We start from the raw sequence: 19,764 nt of genomic DNA, 5'->3' as shown, positions 1-19,764 counted from the left end.
CAAAATAAATATATGAATATATTATTATTATATAAAAGCAATTTGATAACTTACTGATAAATATATATCTAATCGCATGTTTATTCAATATTTGACCACAAGTATGACTAATATTATACCAATCATCGTTATATTTAGTCATATTTTATCTTTAGTTAGTAAATTTAAAGGTTCATAACCTCGTATCATGTATATACTCGTAGCCATGGCCGTAGCTAGGGGGTGGCGGGGAGGGGCATTAAGTGGCAATTTTAATCGATTCCTTAATATCTACTATTCATCTTTGTATGGGGGTGTCTATGCAACGGTATGAAATTATAATTCTTGTCTAAAGTTCTATATCTTTTTTAATGACGAAAAAAATTATAATCTAGCCTATTGTTTTGTGTTGGCGGGGTAACTGTGTGGGATGATAGGTGAGAATCAAATCAAGTCAGTTAGCCTACGGTGAGTAATTTACATTGAATTAACCATGACGGTATCCAAGAGCAACCACAAAGACATAGTCCTGAAAAATACATTACTAGCAATGGATCTTCCAGTCCCCACTATTAACAATTTTTCCCCCTGGCTTTTACGTCGAGACCATAATTATATTAATTAGGTAATTGTATATAAATTTCATAAGTAAGGGGAGTATTGCATTAATAAACTATTATTAATTATTTTATTCAGTGTCCGATCTATGTGTTCTGCCATCCTGGGCAAAAATAAATTTTTTGTACCTTTTATATATATTTAATATAATAATAATAATATACTTGTTTTGCCGTCCTGGGAATTTGCCCACCTGATACGCCCCTAGATCGGACCCTGCCTACATCTATTGAATCTGGGATTCATTTTTTTATAATGAAATATAAACGGTGTTAAATAAAATAATTCAAACGAGGCCTAGCCGTAGAAATTTTGGATAGTTGGTATCATAAATTATGAATACCATCTTTAATTATTATAGGTATTATTATACTATCCTATCCTTAATCAATGCCTAGCCTATTTTTAGGGTTCCGTACCAAAAAGATGCAAATGAGGTAACTTTATTTCTAATTAATATCGAACACAATTAAAGCACAGATAAATACTATTCTTGTACCAAAGTCAATTTTTTAGCTACACCTCGTTTGAATCACTATAGTATGTTAGTTTGTAATTATAAAAATACAATAAGGCTGTGAATAGCGTCAAATATTGATATATCTTGTATAATAAAGATGAATGATGTGAATATCTAAAATTTGGTATATTTTCCTAGTCTAAGTATATTGACGATTAACCATATATACTTTCTAACTAGCATTTACAAAATATGTAGTTATATACATTATCCCGGCATATGGGTCATGTGGCCTTTACAGTGTCGTAAGAAGCGAATAAATGAACTTAACAGTCGAGAAATAAGCATCAGCGTCCTTCTTTACACAACACCAAAGCCTAACTGCGATTGCCAATCCGCCTGCCAAACGTGGCAACTACTGGCAAAGCTTTCCCAATAGGAGGAAGCCTATATTCAGCAGTGAACAGTTAACAGTTGATATGATAGTATATTTTTTAAACTAAGCTACCCGTCTCTTTCCAAATATTTTTACAGCAATGAAACTATTGATATCTGGTATTAAAACCAAACAAATTACTTTTTATTTTATCGTAGAAATAAATTCAGAATTAGGCTTTTTTGTGATTCCAGTAAACTTTTGTCCGTGTTATTTATTTATATGCTTTTGTACATTCATTTTTAACAAAATATTTTTTACCGGCTAATAATGGAATGGTAACCCCGCCCGTGCTAACAATATACGCTGGCGGAGCACCAGTGAATAGGTGAAAATGAAAAGGCAGGTCAGTTGCTCATCGTGATGAATACACCTGGAATTCAACACGATAGATAAATGTACACAAGCAGACTTATTCCTTAAAGGGATTTCTTCCAGTCATCCTTGAAAACCCGAAAAAAAAGTATCTATAGGATTTGTATATATAAACATAACATATATGACACAAAAATAATATGATAAATATTCAATTATATAATGGTCTTTATTGTACTGAAACTTACAGTAATAATAACAATTTAGAAACAATGTAACCAAAGGTGAACTTATGTAAAAGAGATGTTTTTAAGTGAATCTAACACAATGGTATAGAAAGTAGCAAGTGGGCAGCAATAGTCCAAAACAGAAATTTAAACAACAGTAATAAGTACTTACATAATTTACAAATTATTATATCTATATTTGAAGTATACTAATACATACATACATATATATATATATATATATATATATATATATATATATATATATATATATATATATATATATATATATATATATATATATATATATATATAATACATATCTGTCACGCCTGTCTCCCATTAGGGTAGGCAGAAACAATGGAACGCCAAATATTTCGATTCAAACAAACCTCTTTCGCTTCTTCCACATTCATCAATCTTTTCATACACGCTCGCCGGTTACGGGTACTTTTAATTTGGCCCTTCTTCAGCACTTCGCCTATTCGTTCAACATACGTCCGTCTAGGGCGGCCCCTACCGACATCTCCATTCATTCTTGCTCTATAAATCTCTTTCGTAATTCTTCTTTCATCCATCCTCTCCAAATGACCAATATATATATATATATATATATATATATATATATATATATATATATATATATATATGTATGTATATCTATATATATATATAATATATATATGACATTGGAAAGGACTTGAAGGAACTGATAGAGGGACTATTTTGAATATTTACTGAGAAATTATAAAATTACTTAGGAGTAACTCGCAGTTTACCGTTGATATTTTATTTCCTTAGTCATTACGCGATAGCAATACCGTACGATACAAGTTTTACGTGATTATATACATATTTAAGTAGGTTTTTTGACGTTTTGTTTGAGGTTGAAACTGCTAATCTAATCTTGCTTGCTATATTGATTTTGTCGCAATGGCCTATCATCTATCCGACTAGAGCTCTGCCAGGGTTACTCTTCCATTATCACACATTAAAACAAAAACCCGTCTAACTTTAGATACAGGTAAGTAAGTACTACTCCATTATATCAGGAAGAAAACTTTGTACAAAAGCAGTCTGCATGGATACTTCTATCACACTCTTGTTTATGCAATAAAATAGTTGTGCCAGCATTCTTCTTTTTTTTTTTATTTGAAGAATCGGAATTGACAAATATTATACCTATTAAAATTATCTAATTACGTTAAATATTATAAAAAAAAAATGTTTTTTGTTGAAATTTTATATAACACGATTGCTTTCCAGTCGTTTGATGATTAAACACATTTTTCTCCCACAAACAACGCCAGTACTAAAAGACAGAACTAATCCATAACAGTAATTTTATTTCCTATTCTCTAAAGACAACCTCAACGTTCGCTCGCTAATCACATTTATGTATCTAAATAACATCACAGATTAGAGAGACTATGTCTAAAGGGTAACCAAAGAGGGTAACATACAAATACTGAAGTTAAAAAGGAAGTTTTAAAAACACAATATGTGCCGTGCCATATGAAAAAAAATATCGTAATCTATGGTAATTTATTAAAACTATTTACCACAGAGCAAGTAATCACTACATGATTATATGCTTATTTATTTATTTACACCGTATTGCATTTTTTTTAAATAATAAATACGGTAAAATTTTATGAGAAGTGACACAAAAGACGGCTTTTGTCGCAAAGTTAATCGCTTCCAGACAACCTTTAGGTAAAGGCATCAGCATTAATTACATTATTATTATTACTAATATTAGTATAAATGATCAGGATGTTATGAAGGATTCACTTAGTTATAATTTAGTTTACGGGGAGAAAGAATTGTTAGTATTGCGATCTACCGATCCTATTTTTTAGCAATTTACCCTATCAGGTCGATCTCCACGTGGTTCACCCTGGTGCTTAATTCCAAGTGTTTTCATCACGATGGACTAACTGACCTGCCCTTTCATTTCACCTATCATCCCTCATTGGTGCCCCGCCGGTGTATACCGTTAGCGCAAGCGAGGTTATCATCCATTATGGATGATAATGGAATTAAAAAAAAAATTGTGACGGTAAGTTCGACTGCAAGTACGATTGTTATATTATTCTTAACCTATGCCACTAAGTGATTCAAAGATATTGGAATCATTGTTTTTTTTAGTGACCAGTACTATCCTAATCTATGTCTTAAAGATTGGAGACATAGATAAAAATAGTTATTAAAACAGACTAAGTATGAAGGACTAAAAGGAACACCAAACTCACACAACTATTAACACACTCACAGTAATACAAATACAGGGACGAACTTAGGATACACGATTACATCAATAAGCAAATTTTTTCTTAAGATCGTTTATAATTTTAGCTTGACGAAAGGTGACAAAGTCATAAATAAAAAATGCTATGCTTATGAACTATAAGATGATATTATATAATGTAGTAAATTATTAAGTTCTCACTAAAAATTTGGATTTTGATAGTAAAAATTATTTAAAAAATTCCAATACAAAATATGTTTTTATTTTAATGATAGATTTATATGCAACCTTAATGCTTATGAACTAAAACGTTAGCGTTAATATATCTTTATTCATTAGTTATTTTCGATTTTATTGTACTATACAATCAACTCTGTACAGATTATATACATATACCAGTACCAGTATATACTGATAGCGCAGACCAGACTACCTCTCTTATAAAACCCTAAGGATAAAATATGGTGACGACAGAACTTACCCATCACCTTACAATAAGAGGTAGAATTTTTTTTGAAAATTTCCTTAATATAACAAAACTGTATAGGTATTTATTGATACGGTGAAGATTAATTTTACAATAGAAGCAAACAAAAGAGAAATATCTTACCCATATCTTCAACTTAAGCGTTGTTTGCTTCATTATTATATGTCTATGGTAATGCGTTTTCGGATCTAAACTTACAAAATAAGACTAGTCTGTATAGTCAAATGATCATTGCCTACTCCATCTAGAGAAAGATGATCGAATATTAAAAAAAAGTGGAGACTGTCAAATTTGACAGTTTGACACCTACGCGAAATATAAACATTGAAGTTCATTGAACTGCAATTTTTATTCAGTCTTATCTCTTCTTACTTAATTTTATTAAAAAAGTTGAACGTTCTAGCGTCACCTAATTAATTTGTATGTTAACTAAACAACCAAGATAAGTACACCCATAAGAAATTGTCAGTCGTTCCGAGTAGTGTTTTAAAAATGTAAGTAAATTCCTTACTTTAAAATTTATATTGAATTTAATAATATAATAATTTTTTTCAGTGTCTGGATTTAAAGTAAAATAAACATGATGTAAATAGTAATTTTATTTCAGGTTCAAATTACTCTTAGTAAGTTTAGCAATAATGGGAACAGTTAACCTAACAGATGTAAATTACTACCAAATATTAGGAATTTCAAAGCAGTCTTCAACGCAAGAGATTAGACAAGCCTATAAGAAACTGGCAATAAAATTTCATCCAGACAAAAACTCGGTAAGCACTAAATTAAATTAATTATATTTATATATTTTTTCAGTTAAGTAATAATTTTATGTATTGACATGGTAAATATAAGAAATAAAAAGAAAAATCAATATAATTTATTTTGTATAGGACTTTTTTGTTAATTAGATATATAAGTTTTTGCACTATCATCTGCTCAGATGATAAGTTTACCATCAAGTAGTTCTAGTTAAAAAGAACTGGCAAGAAACTTGCCTGTTGCTCTTTTTAAATCAATTTGTTAACATAATATACCTAAATATTATAATAAAATATTTTATTTTTTTCGTTCAGAATAAAGGAGAGCAAGAAAAATTCCTTAAAATCACAGAAGCATATGAAACTTTGAAAGATCCTGAAAAGAGACGGAACTATGATCTCTATGGAACATTCTCTTCGTACACAAGAAAGTATGACTATCAGTCCCAATCTGAGTATGACAATTTGTTTTACAATGGATTATACCATGACAGTCCTTATGTAGATACACTATCAGGACAAAATTTTTGTGAGTATATTATAATATGCATTTTATTTTATAAGTCGCTAGGATAATTTATTTTTATTCCTCAAGTTAAAGCAAATAATACACATTTCTTCATTATACATGAAGATATTGATTAATAACAGTTAATTTAAAATGTCGAACTTATCTCTAATAAGAGATTTCTTCTAGCAAACCTTTTCAAGTAAATTGAATTGTTATATAAGTATAAAAATAGACAGTCATATGATTTGTATACACTGCATAAACATATTCATTAGATAAGTATATACATTTATAAAACTCCATAAAATAAATTTAACAGTTTTAGAGATTAGCATGAATAAACATCATCTGATAGGAGTTTTATAGATGTACATCAAATTTTTACTTAAGTATGATTTGGTGCAAACTTCATGAACAGAATTAGCTCTCATGAGGCTGTCTAAAGTAGCAGTCAATTTATTTTTTAACTGTATATTGCACCAATTAAAGCATAAATAAAAGTAATCTTTATCACTCAAGAAATTATTCCATTAGTCTCCCTTCTATATTACATATAATATGTATGTGCTACATATTTACATATATATATTTACTTGATACTGGCCCCTTATAATATTGAGACTTATGATATTGTTACAGATAATTATCTAAATGAAGGCTTTCACTTCATTAACTTCTACTCACCATTTTGCCCTCCATGTCAGAAATTAGTTGATCACTGGAAAAAGTTGGCAGAAATATATAAGGGTATTGTAAGTGGATATAATAATTTTATTATACAATTTAGTAATATATTAATATTTTATGCAGGGTGACATCTAAATCATTGTCATCTTACTAAGAATGTTTACAATTTTTTATTATATTAGCTCTTAACTGACAAACTTTGATAATCTTTTAAGTGAATCACTGCCGCTCATCCCTTGACCATTAAGTTCCCTTAATCATCTCTTACGACACTCATGGGTCAGCAAGTGGTGGTCACTTCTATCCTGGTACCACACTGCAATTTTTCGAATAGAATATTTTTCCCTAAGAAATATAGATTTATTTGTACTATGTTAATATGGAAGGTTAAAATTTTATTGTTATTTTTCTGCTTATGTTTCTTTAAAAAAAATCTGTTTCCTTAGTAAAACATTCTCTTAAAAAGATACAAATAATTTAAAATGCTCCCTGTACATTTAGTCCACATTTGATAGCTTAATATTATTGTTGTGTGTGAAATTTTAAATTATATAATTGGCATATAAAAAATAAATTAATCACAATATATAAATCCCTGTTATGTATAAAATTATAATTAATTTCTTACAGGTTAAAATCGGGGCCGTGAACTGTAAATACCATAATTCATTCTGTTACAACTCAATGAGAATAGGCAGTTATCCTTCACTACTGTTTTATCCTAATGTAAGTACTTATAGTCTATTTCAATAGAACTTAGTGAAAATATACATAAATATAAAAAATCATCCTATTTTTTTAATTTGTCTATTTGTCTCTCTCCTATTACAATACCTAAAAGGTGCATATGTATCAATTCGTAACTGTCAATAAATAAACAATTGATCTAACCATAAGATAGACTGCTGTTGTCCATAATATCTTGTTTATACTACATAAATTAAAAACAAGTCATTAATAAAAAATTTCGATTTGTTACTAATTTAATTTAAAAAATATTTCTTTTATAATTAAAAAAATAAAACTTGGGTACCTTTTCATTAAGGTATTTGATAAGGTAATTGTGCAAAATGTGTCACCAACGTTTTCATCACCAAATCGTCATACAAAGTAACTAATGGTACAAAACAATATAACAGTGTATAAGATGGAGAACAAATTCACAGATATTTGTTTTTGACCAATCCTGTTTTTATTATAATGATTTGAAGCCTTAGGTCTGATCCACACTCCAGAGTCAGTCTCGGATCACTCTTAATCCATTCTCGTTCTAGTAATTATCTGAGAAATAATGTGTGTATTCACACTACAATCCAGTCCTGTTCCAATCTATCTCGAACTGTTTCTACAACTACTGACCATATTGAGAGCAGTGCAATAGCGAACTGAATATGACACTATAGTGGAGATCTGGCCTTTACGTTAATGTCTTGATATACACTCTTTTTAGCTTTATGTGAGTTATTAACAAAATCTGTGATCTAATTCTATAGTTGCGGAATCAATCCTTGCACTATACAAACATTCTTAATTTATTTACTTAAAAAATGTTTAATTAAAATCTATCGGTTGCCAAATGTTGTCAGCTTGGAACTAGGTGCTGCTGTCTAATCTGTAAAGTATTTATATATTATAATTAAATTTTTTTTTGCAGGGTAAACACGGTAATTATATATACTACCGAGGTGATCGCACCCTTGATGCCTTGGACCAATTCATCATGTCATACCTGAGAAGCCTTGTCCACGTACCCACTGTCTCGCAACTGAGGAGTAAAGATGCACCAATGGCTTATGTGCTGGGCACTAACAGGATCGATAGAAATGCGCTAACCAGGATTGCATTTCATTTGGTACGTCATTAACATATCTTGAAGGGTAAAAGAAATTCTGTAGGAAACTACAGAATTTCTTTATTGTGTGTCGATGCCGCTAAAATGTACTGTTCTTTTAGAATTGAGTATAAACTTATATCATCACCATGTCAGCCATCAACTTCCATTGTTGAACATAGGCCTTGCCCTATGGGGGGTTTTTCCAGTAGTTGCTACGCTTGGTATGCGAGTTGCCAACCAGTGTTTGGTTTGCCGAACCCTCGACCATTAATAAGTCGCCTCTTATGACACCCACGGGAAAGGAAGGGACCATACCGGGACATTAACCTAACCTTTTCAAATCTAATAATAATAATTAATAAAATAGAAAATATTATAATATATTTTCTATTTTATTAATATATATTGATAATCACTATTTTTTGTCGATATAAAAAAAAATCTTTTCATAAAAAAAGTTTCTGTATTAGTCCAGCCGTTCCCGTGTTTTATGGTTAACAACACATCCTTGTTTTATACACTATATCTTATGTATGTTTACAGAAAAATCTAGTCACACTTGTCATAATCGACGACGATAGCCTACGTGAGAAACTGACAAGTGATGAGTATACAACAGTTGTGTATAGGTATAAAGAAAATACTATAGAAATAAAAAGCACAGAAGAGAAAGATGTCCTTAAAGAAATTGTAGATGCTCTACCAAAGACAGAATCGATAAACCCGAATAGATTGAAGGTAAAATCATTGTACTTAATTTGATCTATTTGTAATATTTAAAAAAACATAATTATAATTTTAATATATTGGAATACAATCATCAAATATAACAAAGGTGTTATAGTACAAGCTGTTTGATCAAAACACCTCCTTATACTATGTTTATTGTATGAAATATAGTATGAAAAAAAATATTTTGGATTGAACAACGTAATTCGAGTTACTGATGTTGAAATAAGTTCCATTTTAAAAGCCTACAAATGATTTGAAATTTGAATATAGACTATCGAACATATGTGCAAACCTAGAATTTAAAAAATAATAATAACATAAAATTGGTGAAAATATTGCTTAACATACATAAAAAAAATACATACGAACTGAAACCGCGCGGTCACGTAAGTGTCAGATATTCGATTTTCTTTTTTATTTTTCAACACATTATTTGGGGATAGTGGTTTAATTTAATTAATATTATCGCTGAATCACAATAAATTTTAAATTTTAACTTGCAGGAAATAAGGAACAAACTTCGAAATGGTCAATCGAAACCATGGGTGTTGTATTTCTTTACCAAAAATCATAATAGACTTTTGTTAAATCAAATGAGATTGGAATTCCCTGATTTGCATTTTGGTAAGTTGTTTTATTGCAGGAATCTATTAATTAATCTATTCACACTGTTTATGTTTAACTAAGGCAGCACTTCAAAATATGTATAATCATATTTCGTGCTTTCAATTCTTATAAGTGTATGTTTGTTGCAAGTTATCAAAAATACACAAATATACAACTTCATTGAAATCGGTCAAGGCTCTAATAGGATAAATAATCATTATCATTGCATTTACTTATATGTCCTTTTTTCCCACAAATCCTGTCAACTGTGATTTCCAAGCTCGTCCCTCTATTATACATATAATCTTTCACACAGTCCATCCACCTTTTCTTCGGTCGTCCCCTTCTTTTTACACCCATCCATTTCAACCTTAACAACAATTTAACGCAACTTATCCGTTACTGGTGGAACTTTTAGACTTCCCGGAACATACTCGTTTCATATTTTGTCATTCCTTGTCACCTTACACATCCATTTCGACATTCGCATTTCTGTCACGTGTCTTTCATCTATCATCTAATAGGATAATATGAACTTGTATATTCAAGGTGAAATCGACTGCGACAAATGGGGCGAACTATGCGCGTCACTACAGGCGGGTGAACCGCGGGAGGACGCGGTATGGGGTGCACTCAAGCGAGGCGGTGCCTACCACCGCGCCGCCGATACACAGGACATTCAGAACTTCATTCGAAACGCCGTAATGGCTACCAGGCTACACACGTTGTCGGCTTCTGATTTGACGCGGATACTCGACGGAGGTGAGTTATAATTAATTAGGACATAGATGAGGCATAGAATAGGCCACCACTTTCTTTCCTATGGGTGTTGTGAGAGGCGACTAAGGGTAGGCGAGAGTTGGGTTAAAATATTTTACAAAGCCTAAATGCGGTTACCAATTCGCCTGCTAAGCTTAGCAACTACTGGCAAAATACCTCCAAATAAGGAGGCTTATGTTCAGCAGTGGACAGTTTAGGGCTGTTATGATGATGTACTGCCTTTTTATACAACTCAACATAATTAATAGGGCTGTCACCGTGATGAAAAGTAAACGTCGCAAAACGTTACAGAACCCATTCCGTGCACGTGTACGATGCATGCATCAAAGCATATATGCATGTACTTTATACCCAAAATGTACAATTAGTTGAATCATTAAGGGACACGTAGCTAAGTAAAGCAACAGCACTTTCACACTGTAAAATCTAAAAATTATGTAAATGAAATTAAATTTAAAATAGCTCTTACTTCCATTAAAAACAAGCAAAAATATATGTCATTTTATGTGTTTTTTTTTCGACAGAAATGGGCTTTTGGATATTAGTCGTCATACCGTATCAAGTCCAATGGGATCATATAGCTCAAACATTCACGCGTATAAGCTTACACTACGACAATTCAGAGGAAATGAATGTAAGTATTATAATTTTTTTTTTGTTTGTTAACCATCTTAAAATTTTAAATATTTATAACCATTTTCAACCAACTTCAAAATGAAGGAGATGCTCAATTCAGTTCCATTTTTAAATTGTTACTTTATAACTCCACCTGTTCTTAACTTATTTGGAAAAGTCTTGTTTTTATATGAAAAGATAATTTACAGATGGATCCCATAAAAATTTGTATCAAAATTGATTCAGTATGCTATATTTTAAATTAAAAAAAAAAAACTGGTTTTGTTAGAATTGATCGGTTTTTTGTGGGACACAATCTGACGACGGCGACAGGTCTTCTGCCCCTCCTGGTGGGAGGGTTAGTTGGTGGCCTCGAGACGGGTCCCTTTGCCCCGGCTTTAACTACGGCAGCCACTACCCCCGGGTCACTGGATCTAAGCGCTCTCTTGTGAAATGAAGCATGATCTTCTGTACAATCTTTAATTATTTACAAACTCCTCATAGTTTAGGAATAGATGGCGCTGTGGAACATATTCAACGTATTTATATTTATTTTCTCTTTCAGTTCGGCATAATGTCGTGTACCATGGATACGGAGAAAATCTGCCGCGAATTCGCCCCTAGCCAGCCCACCGTATACTTGCAGGAGGGCCGCAAGCGACACGTGTACAGCGGGAAAATTGACGAGCACAACCTTTTGGAGTATATACAGCTGATTATGGACAGCGATGGTAGATATATTTATTTACTTATTTGTATATTAATTTATTATATACATACATATTTTTGGTAAACTTTACTGATTTCCTAATATGTTAATGGTAATATAAATAAATATATAAAAAAATACACTAAAAATGCAATTTTACGTAATTTGTTACCACTTTGCGAAACTATATGGCACTACAATAAAATAAATCCATTTGTGAACTTGCAACTACCTCATTGAGCAGATAGTAGTAAGTAGCGCCCTCGTGAGTGATGCTTGATCAGCATGGAATGTCCTGTTGCGTGGTAGAACAAATATTACGTGATTACGACCATGTTTACTAAATTCTGGGACAGACATGCCTATAAAGTTCAAGATAGACGTATTTTACTTTATTACTCTAATTATATTAAAGAAGTACTCTAGCAGAGAGGCAAGTCGCCTTACCTCTAGGGAATTATATTCCACTATACCTAACAGAAAAATGCTCGGTTATATACGAGAATAACCTATGTGATACACATACTGTTTACAGTACAACCATCTAACAAACTTTCTGTAATTTTTCTATCATCTGTGTATATTTGGTTTAATATGGATTCCAGATGATAGCGTTATTTTCCAGTTTACTCCGTACGAAAGCATTATAAAGAATTTTAATAGCTTCTATATTATCTAAATGTCTCGTGTCGCAATACGAACTCTAAGGCCCTGAATACACTATTTGGGTAATATGTCTTTTTTTTATACCACAATGGTGGTAAATATGGGCTGTATAGTCTGATTCTTTCCAGCTATCTGAGAATATAGCTTTGGATAGTGCTGCATTGAAGATGGCGACAAAAAGTAATAAGAGATAGGTGGGCAGAGTTTTGACGAGTCTGTTAGAGATTCCATGTAGACTGAGAGACTTTTTGGTAGATAATTTCTTGACTAACGTTTGGACCTCGTCAAGCGTGACAGTATCGTAACAATTAAAGTACATCCTTTTTCCGAGAGTGCGAGAGAGACGGAATGCGTGTGAGCTGGACAAGAAAGCCGCTCTGGCTAATCTCTTTATTTCTCTATTTCCTATACAATTTATTAATAAACTATTCATTTTATAAACTAGTATGAGTTATTTCTATTTAATTCCTATGTATTACCTAATGTTATAAATTAATCATATAAACTTATTTATCTATTTCTATGCCTGCTGTGGGACAATGATACACGCATAATAGAAGTATTTACTAAGACTTAAGCTACTTGAAATAAACTTGTAGTCATTGTTATATTATCGCAAAAACAAATTGAAATATTAGTTTAATAGAATGAATTCTATGTAATACAATGTTAATGACTCTAAAAAACCCTATAAACCGTCAATATCCTATAGAATAGAAATTAACTTTATTTTTAGATAAAAATTATTTACAAGTCGATTTGTAGACTTGTTTACAAGGTCTTTTAAATCTAATTTTTTTTTTTTTTTTATGATTCGATTGCTGGGATTGGAATGTTATCCACTGAGAAGAACCCGCAGAATACTCGACTCAACAGTGACCCGTTTTTAATTAAACGATATTCAAGATAAGGTTAAATTTGTATGGGTACAATGACTAAGTTTTTGTTCTTGATAGACTTGGAGTTAGATGAGCATCAGGCGCTGGAAATCTTGGATGCGTCCAGTCGTGAGCACAGCTGGCTGGTGGCATATTTCCCGGCTCAGTGCGGACGCGTATGCGATCAGTTAGAACACGAATGGCGTATTGTTGCACAGAAGGTACTTCATTACTCCTTGTATATTTCTTCAAAACGTATTATTCAGCATAATTAACCTACTGCAGACCATTGCTGGACATAGACTTTTACCAGAGGGAGACTTTGTACAAAAGTCGATTGCTTGGGTACCATTCGTGTTTCTACCGTGAAGCAATTGTATTTGCATGGCTGTGTTTCGGTTTGAAGGGTGGGATATGGCGTGAATTTACAGGGTACAGAGGAATAACATCTGAGTCCTCAGGAATGGCAACGCATGGGGGGTATCATGGGCGAAACAGTATACTCTTATGTCCATGGTACTGCTCGTGTCTATAGGCGACGGTTACCACTTTCCATCAGGTGGGCCGTCAACTTGTTTGCCATTCTACAGGGTGGCCCAAAAATCTTTAGAAAAGTAAAATTTGAATTAAACGAAAACGGCGCGCGTGAGCGGTGCAGGGGTAGCGGGGGCAGTAACTTCGGTTTCTGGGAATTTAGTCGCGATGGAGCGTTTCACCGGAGCGGACCGTGCGTTTTGTGTGCGCGAGTTTTATCAAAACAACAATTCGGCAACCGTTGCGAGGCGTAAATTTCGAGAACACAAAGGTTTACACAACTTTGATGACACCCCAGCTCTCCAAACGATTAAGAATTGGGTTGCTAAGTTCGAGGAGACCGGTTCGACGTTAGATAAACCGCGGTTGGGTCGCCCAAGGATATCACGTATGGAACAAAACATCGACACAGTGGCACAATCTATTCGTGAAAATCCTACACAGTCAACTCGTAAGCGTTCCAGTGCATTAAACGTATCCAGGACATCGTTACAACGGATTTTGAAGAAAGATTTACTTATGCACCCTTACAAAATTCAGTTGGTGTAAGAATTAAAAGAGACTGATGCTATTCAGAGAGTGAATTATGCTAATGAAATGTTTAATCGGTTTACTTCGTTCAATAACATAATGTTCTCTGATGAGGCACACTTCCACATTAACGGACATGTTAGTAAACAAAATTGCCGCTATTGGAGCCCGATTAATCCAAAACTTAAGCACCAGAAGCCCTTACATAGCCCTAAAGTTACAGTTTGGGCCGCTATGTCAGCCCATGGCATCATAGGGCCTTACTTTTTTGAGGACGGCAGAGGGCGTGCTGTTACTGTTACTTCGGAGCGATATGTGGCCATGATCGAGGAGTTTTTCACACAAAAATTGCAAAACTTTCCAGGCTTTAATGCCCGAACATGGTTTCAACAGGATGGAGCAACTTCCCCCACCTCCAATACTGCTATGCCCGTTATCCGTCAACTTTTTCCAAACAAAGTTATCTCTAAGAGAGGAGACATTTCCTGGCCACCACGTAGCCCGGATCTGACTCCAATGGATTTTTTTGTGGGGCTACCTTAAGGCTAAAGTGTACGACTCTAACCCGCGGTCAATTAATGACCTAAAAGAAAACATCCGCAGAGAAATGGCAAGCATTTCAGCAGTGACGTGCCGCGCAGTCATCGACAATTTCAGAAGGCGTTTGCAAGAGTGCCGTGACTGTAACGGATTACATTTGGACGACGTTATTTACAAAAAATAAAAATATTATTATTCATAGTGTAATTAGTTTTATTTTAATTAATTTTTTTCATTACTAAGGACTTATGGGCCACCCTGTAAATTGTATAAAAAAAGACCTCTCCCAAGGCATGCCACTGACTACGACCTTCAATTAAAAAAAGTATATATATATATATATATATATATATATATATATATATATATATATATATATATATATATATATATATATATATATATATATATATATATATATATATATATATTCTTTTCTTAAGAACTCTGTATTCTATAATTTAAGATTTTACTATGCAATATTTTGTAATATAACTTTATTAATACTTCAAAGTATTCCTCTGTACCCTGTATATTCTCTGCCATATCCCACCCTTCAAAGCGAAATACAGACATGCAAATACAACTACTTTACGGTAGAAACACGAATGAGACAGAGGTGGCCAAGCAAGCGACTTTTGTACAAAGTCAGACTTAGTCCCTCTGGTACTAAGAGTACGTAGATGTAATGTATTCAAATGTGCTTTGGATTAGTTTTATTTTCGTATAGTGTACGTTGATTGAGCTCCATAAGGCTCCATGTATTGCCTTTACAAAAAAAAAAAACTTGTAGTTGCGGCCGTTGGACTTTGTACGCGTGGGTATATTGCGGTGCGTTCGCGGCGCGAGCGGACTGTGCTCTAACGTTCGCTCGCCGAGCGCAAGGTTGTATCCACTGGCAGCAGCGCAACATTACACGTAAGCAACGTCATCATTAATTGATGTTTTTTTAAAGGGTCCTTCTAAGGCTTTCAATTTCAATTCCATTTATTCGCAACAATAGTACATTGTAGGGGGGAAAGGAATTGTTAGTAATGGAGACTGAGAATCCCATTGCTAGCAATATACCTAACCAGGTCGACCTCGCGGTTCTCCCTGGAAACTATCATGGTTAGTTGCTGATGAATTCACCATGATGGACTAACTGACCTGTTTTCATTCTCATCTATCACATTTCACTGGTGCTCCGCAAGCATATACCGTTAGTTACCATACCATTTTCACCAATGAAAAAATAATACTACATTGTATTGAATATTTTTTACAAGTAACAAGAAGACATCATAAAACAACTTTACAATAAAACAGAAAAAATATAAAGTAACAAAATAACCAATAATAATTGTCCTTTCTTTTTAATGTAGCATTGAATCTTTTTAATGTAGCGGTTTAACACATTGCTTTATTTTTCAACTGTCCCTGATTCGGTTTTTTAATATAACTTTGAATGTCAAATAAGTGGTAACCGTCGCCTATAGACATGAACATACATCATAGACATTCTGTTTTTAAGCTTAATACTAATTAATGATCGTAATTTCAATAAAGTTTTAAATACATAAAATTAGATTAGAAGAAGAGTAGATAATTGACAAAATAATTTTCTATTCAGAATAAGTCTGCAACATCTATCTGAAGCACCTTACATACTAGAATGGGCGCTGGGCCATATCGACGAATCGGTGGAAAAACTTAACTGGCAAACATTCACTCGAAATGTTATCTCAGAGGACCTAAATCCTGCCAGGTAAGCAAATACTGGATAATAATATAAACTGCGATATTAGCAACGTTTTGCTTTCGAAGGGTAGAAAACATATATTTAGGTTTCAAACTTGATTCACCTTTGAAATTACCCTTTATAATTTATTTGCAGTATGATCCTACTCTAAACACCTTACGATGTAAGTACTTCCCTTTCCGCTAGATATATCGAAACTAATGATTCAGTAAGATTAACATCATTACAGCTTAATTAAAAAAAAAATTAATGAGGTGGAACAAAGCAAAGATCTAAAATTGATGTAGCAACTGCACAGCTTAAGCAATCAACGACCTATGTAGAAAAAAGGTTCTTGATGTTTCAAATACGTTCAATGAACAGAACTAATAAAGTATTGGTTATTTGATTAGAATTATTTAATTCCGCAACCTAGTGTTATATATATTATACACATATAAATATGTGTAACTGCCAACACTCGAAGATTGACCACCACTATTACTACTAGAAGTTCCACAATCTTCCATATTAGCCATCAATCTTCGACTGCCATTTTGTTCCTGCACATTTTGTGGCACGTGTTTCACCTCTTAATTAGTCATTTTCAGGCAAATTATTAGATCGCTATTTTTTAACCGATATAATTTATCATAATTTTTGTCTTTATTCTCTTATATTTTAAAACTTTGGAATAATAGCAAAAAATATTGGCAAGAAGCGTTGCAATTAAGTGTACTATAATTCGTTCAGGAAAACGGTTGTCTGTTGCTTCACATTCATACGAGTATCTAATAATAAAAACCACTCATCATTTTAGAAATTTTGCCTCTTTATTGTCTTTAATCACAAAATAATCAACAAAAACCATAAGTCTCGATTCTAGCGCCACCTAGTATTTCGTATACAATGTTATTTAGTGACTAAACACCTTAACCGAATGTAGAACAGATTTTTATAATCTTTTTTTTTTTTATTACAGTAAAAGAAAACCCTGGCTGGTATACTTCCACTCCCCGCGGTGTTACACGTGCTATGAGATGTATACTGATTTCGCGATAACTGGCATTGTGAGTATAAGATTTTCTTACACGATTTCAATTCTCTATTCGTCAGTATTTTTTTTTTACATTTTCATAAAAATTTGCAATAAATAACAATTTATTTTTATTGTAATTACAGTTGCTCGACAACGCAGTACAATTGGGCAAAGTCAATTGCATAACGGAACGCGGTGTCTGCCAACACGAACAAATTACGAGTTACCCCTCCTTGAAGTTGTACCTCGGTAGGAGCGCGCGCCAACAATTTAGCAGCGTAATATCTTTCAAGGTTAAAGACTACGCAAGTCTCATTAACGAGATCAAACCACACTTGGTGAGGTACGAGGAGAATATCCTAGCTGGTGTGGACGATCTAGGCGTGCGAGGGCAAGCTTTTCATGTTAAACATGATGAGTTCTAATGTTAAAGAAGTTACCAAGTGATATTTCTTTTGGGTGTTCAAGATCCTTTGTTTAGACATCCAGTCCTTGCTATTTTTTCTAATCAATGATAATAGAATGGTAACCCCGCCTGTGCTAATAGTATACGCTGGCAGGGCACCAGTGAGGGATGATATGTAAGAATGAAAAGGCAGGGCAGTCCATCGTGGTGAATTCACCTGGAATTTAGCACGATGGTCGACCTGGTTATATTGCTAGCAATAGTACTAGCATTTACATTTAGCTTTACTAACAAAACATACCTACCACTACAATTACATACCTACAATTACATAGGGATCGTCAAATGTATGCTCTGTGTATGTGAAAAAGCCCTTAGATAGCATCGTGAGATTAAGTTTCTCAAATAAATAGTACTAATTTCGTAATGTTAATGAATAAGTAACGGAAGGCTTGCACAGCCGAGGTAGAGTTCGAGTCCAGTCATTTTTTTTCAACGTAGGTACTCGTAATGTTTGAGAATCCTGTATATTTAAAAAAAAAAAAACAAAGAATCTGTTACCAGATCGAATAAAGCAAATAAAAATTTTGCTTAACAAATGTACTTTGCAGGGCTCTTGTCAAACTTAATAATCTCACCAATCAGTGATTAATCGTTAATTAATTAACAAAGAATTTACTCATTATTATTAAGAAGAGGATAATTCTAGTTACATCAAAATACAAGAAGAACAAATAAGTGATAAACGAAGAAAAAAAAATTAAATGTTAATTCTAATAAGGCAATAAAAGAACAATTCTCTAACATTGATGTAACTAATGAGGCTAGATATGTATAATTATTTTGAATCTTAAAAAGAATTCATATGTAAGTAACAAAATTTTAACTTTATGACGCTTATAAAAATTAATTATTACATTTAAAAAAGTACTTACTACCTTATTATTTATCAGTAATAGCTAAATCATTAATGACTAAAAAATCATACAAATTGAGAAATCTAAATTTAATTTAAATGTTAATAAAATAAAATTAAAGTTATAAATTTAATAAAATTTATACCTTTATTTGGTGATATTTTAAGAACGACACTAACGTATCTGAATTTTTAATTTTATACATATGTTGTACAAAATAATATTAATTATATATTAATCACATTAATTAAAAAAATCATCACAAATATAAATTAATTTTTTATCAAATTTTAGATAAACTATTAAATTATAAGCAATCTCTTGTCAATTTCAATAATTTTTTATGCATTTATTCAATATTGACTATCGTAGACAAATTTATTTTATATGCTAGAAATTGTACTACATAATAAGTAGATAGTAGAATATTTTTGTGATATTATTGCGTGTAAGACTTACCATCATTTTATATACATAGCTTTTTAATAAATTGTTTTTTATTTAGAAATGTTTTATATTGATTCAGTTACC

At 32.4% G+C, this 19,764-nt stretch overlaps 1 protein-coding gene across 1 annotated transcript in view; it reads left to right on the top strand.

The window, feature by feature from the left end:
- Positions 1–18,869, top strand: part of LOC113512492 (dnaJ homolog subfamily C member 10-like) — an 86,467-nt gene extending 67,598 nt beyond the window's left edge. Inside the window, 15 exon segments of the mRNA XM_052898805.1 lie at positions 5,381–5,540; positions 5,844–6,057; positions 6,679–6,791; positions 7,357–7,452; positions 8,381–8,578; positions 9,104–9,298; positions 9,796–9,916; positions 10,448–10,660; positions 11,203–11,312; positions 11,859–12,024; positions 13,625–13,767; positions 15,945–16,069; positions 16,764–16,898; positions 17,854–17,941; positions 18,054–18,869. Of these exon segments, the coding sequence (XP_052754765.1) occupies positions 5,381–5,540; positions 5,844–6,057; positions 6,679–6,791; positions 7,357–7,452; positions 8,381–8,578; positions 9,104–9,298; positions 9,796–9,916; positions 10,448–10,660; positions 11,203–11,312; positions 11,859–12,024; positions 13,625–13,767; positions 15,945–16,069; positions 16,764–16,898; positions 17,854–17,941; positions 18,054–18,335 (2,359 nt within the window). The 3' untranslated portion in view covers positions 18,336–18,869.
- The last annotated feature ends 895 nt before the right edge of the window (positions 18,870–19,764 follow it).

Source organism: Galleria mellonella, unplaced genomic scaffold (assembly GCF_026898425.1).
Source record: "Galleria mellonella isolate WM207_F2 unplaced genomic scaffold, CSIRO_AGI_GalMel_v1 utg537, whole genome shotgun sequence".
NCBI lineage: Eukaryota > Metazoa > Arthropoda > Insecta > Lepidoptera > Pyralidae > Galleria > Galleria mellonella.
This window is presented reverse-complemented; position numbering and strand designations above follow the sequence as displayed.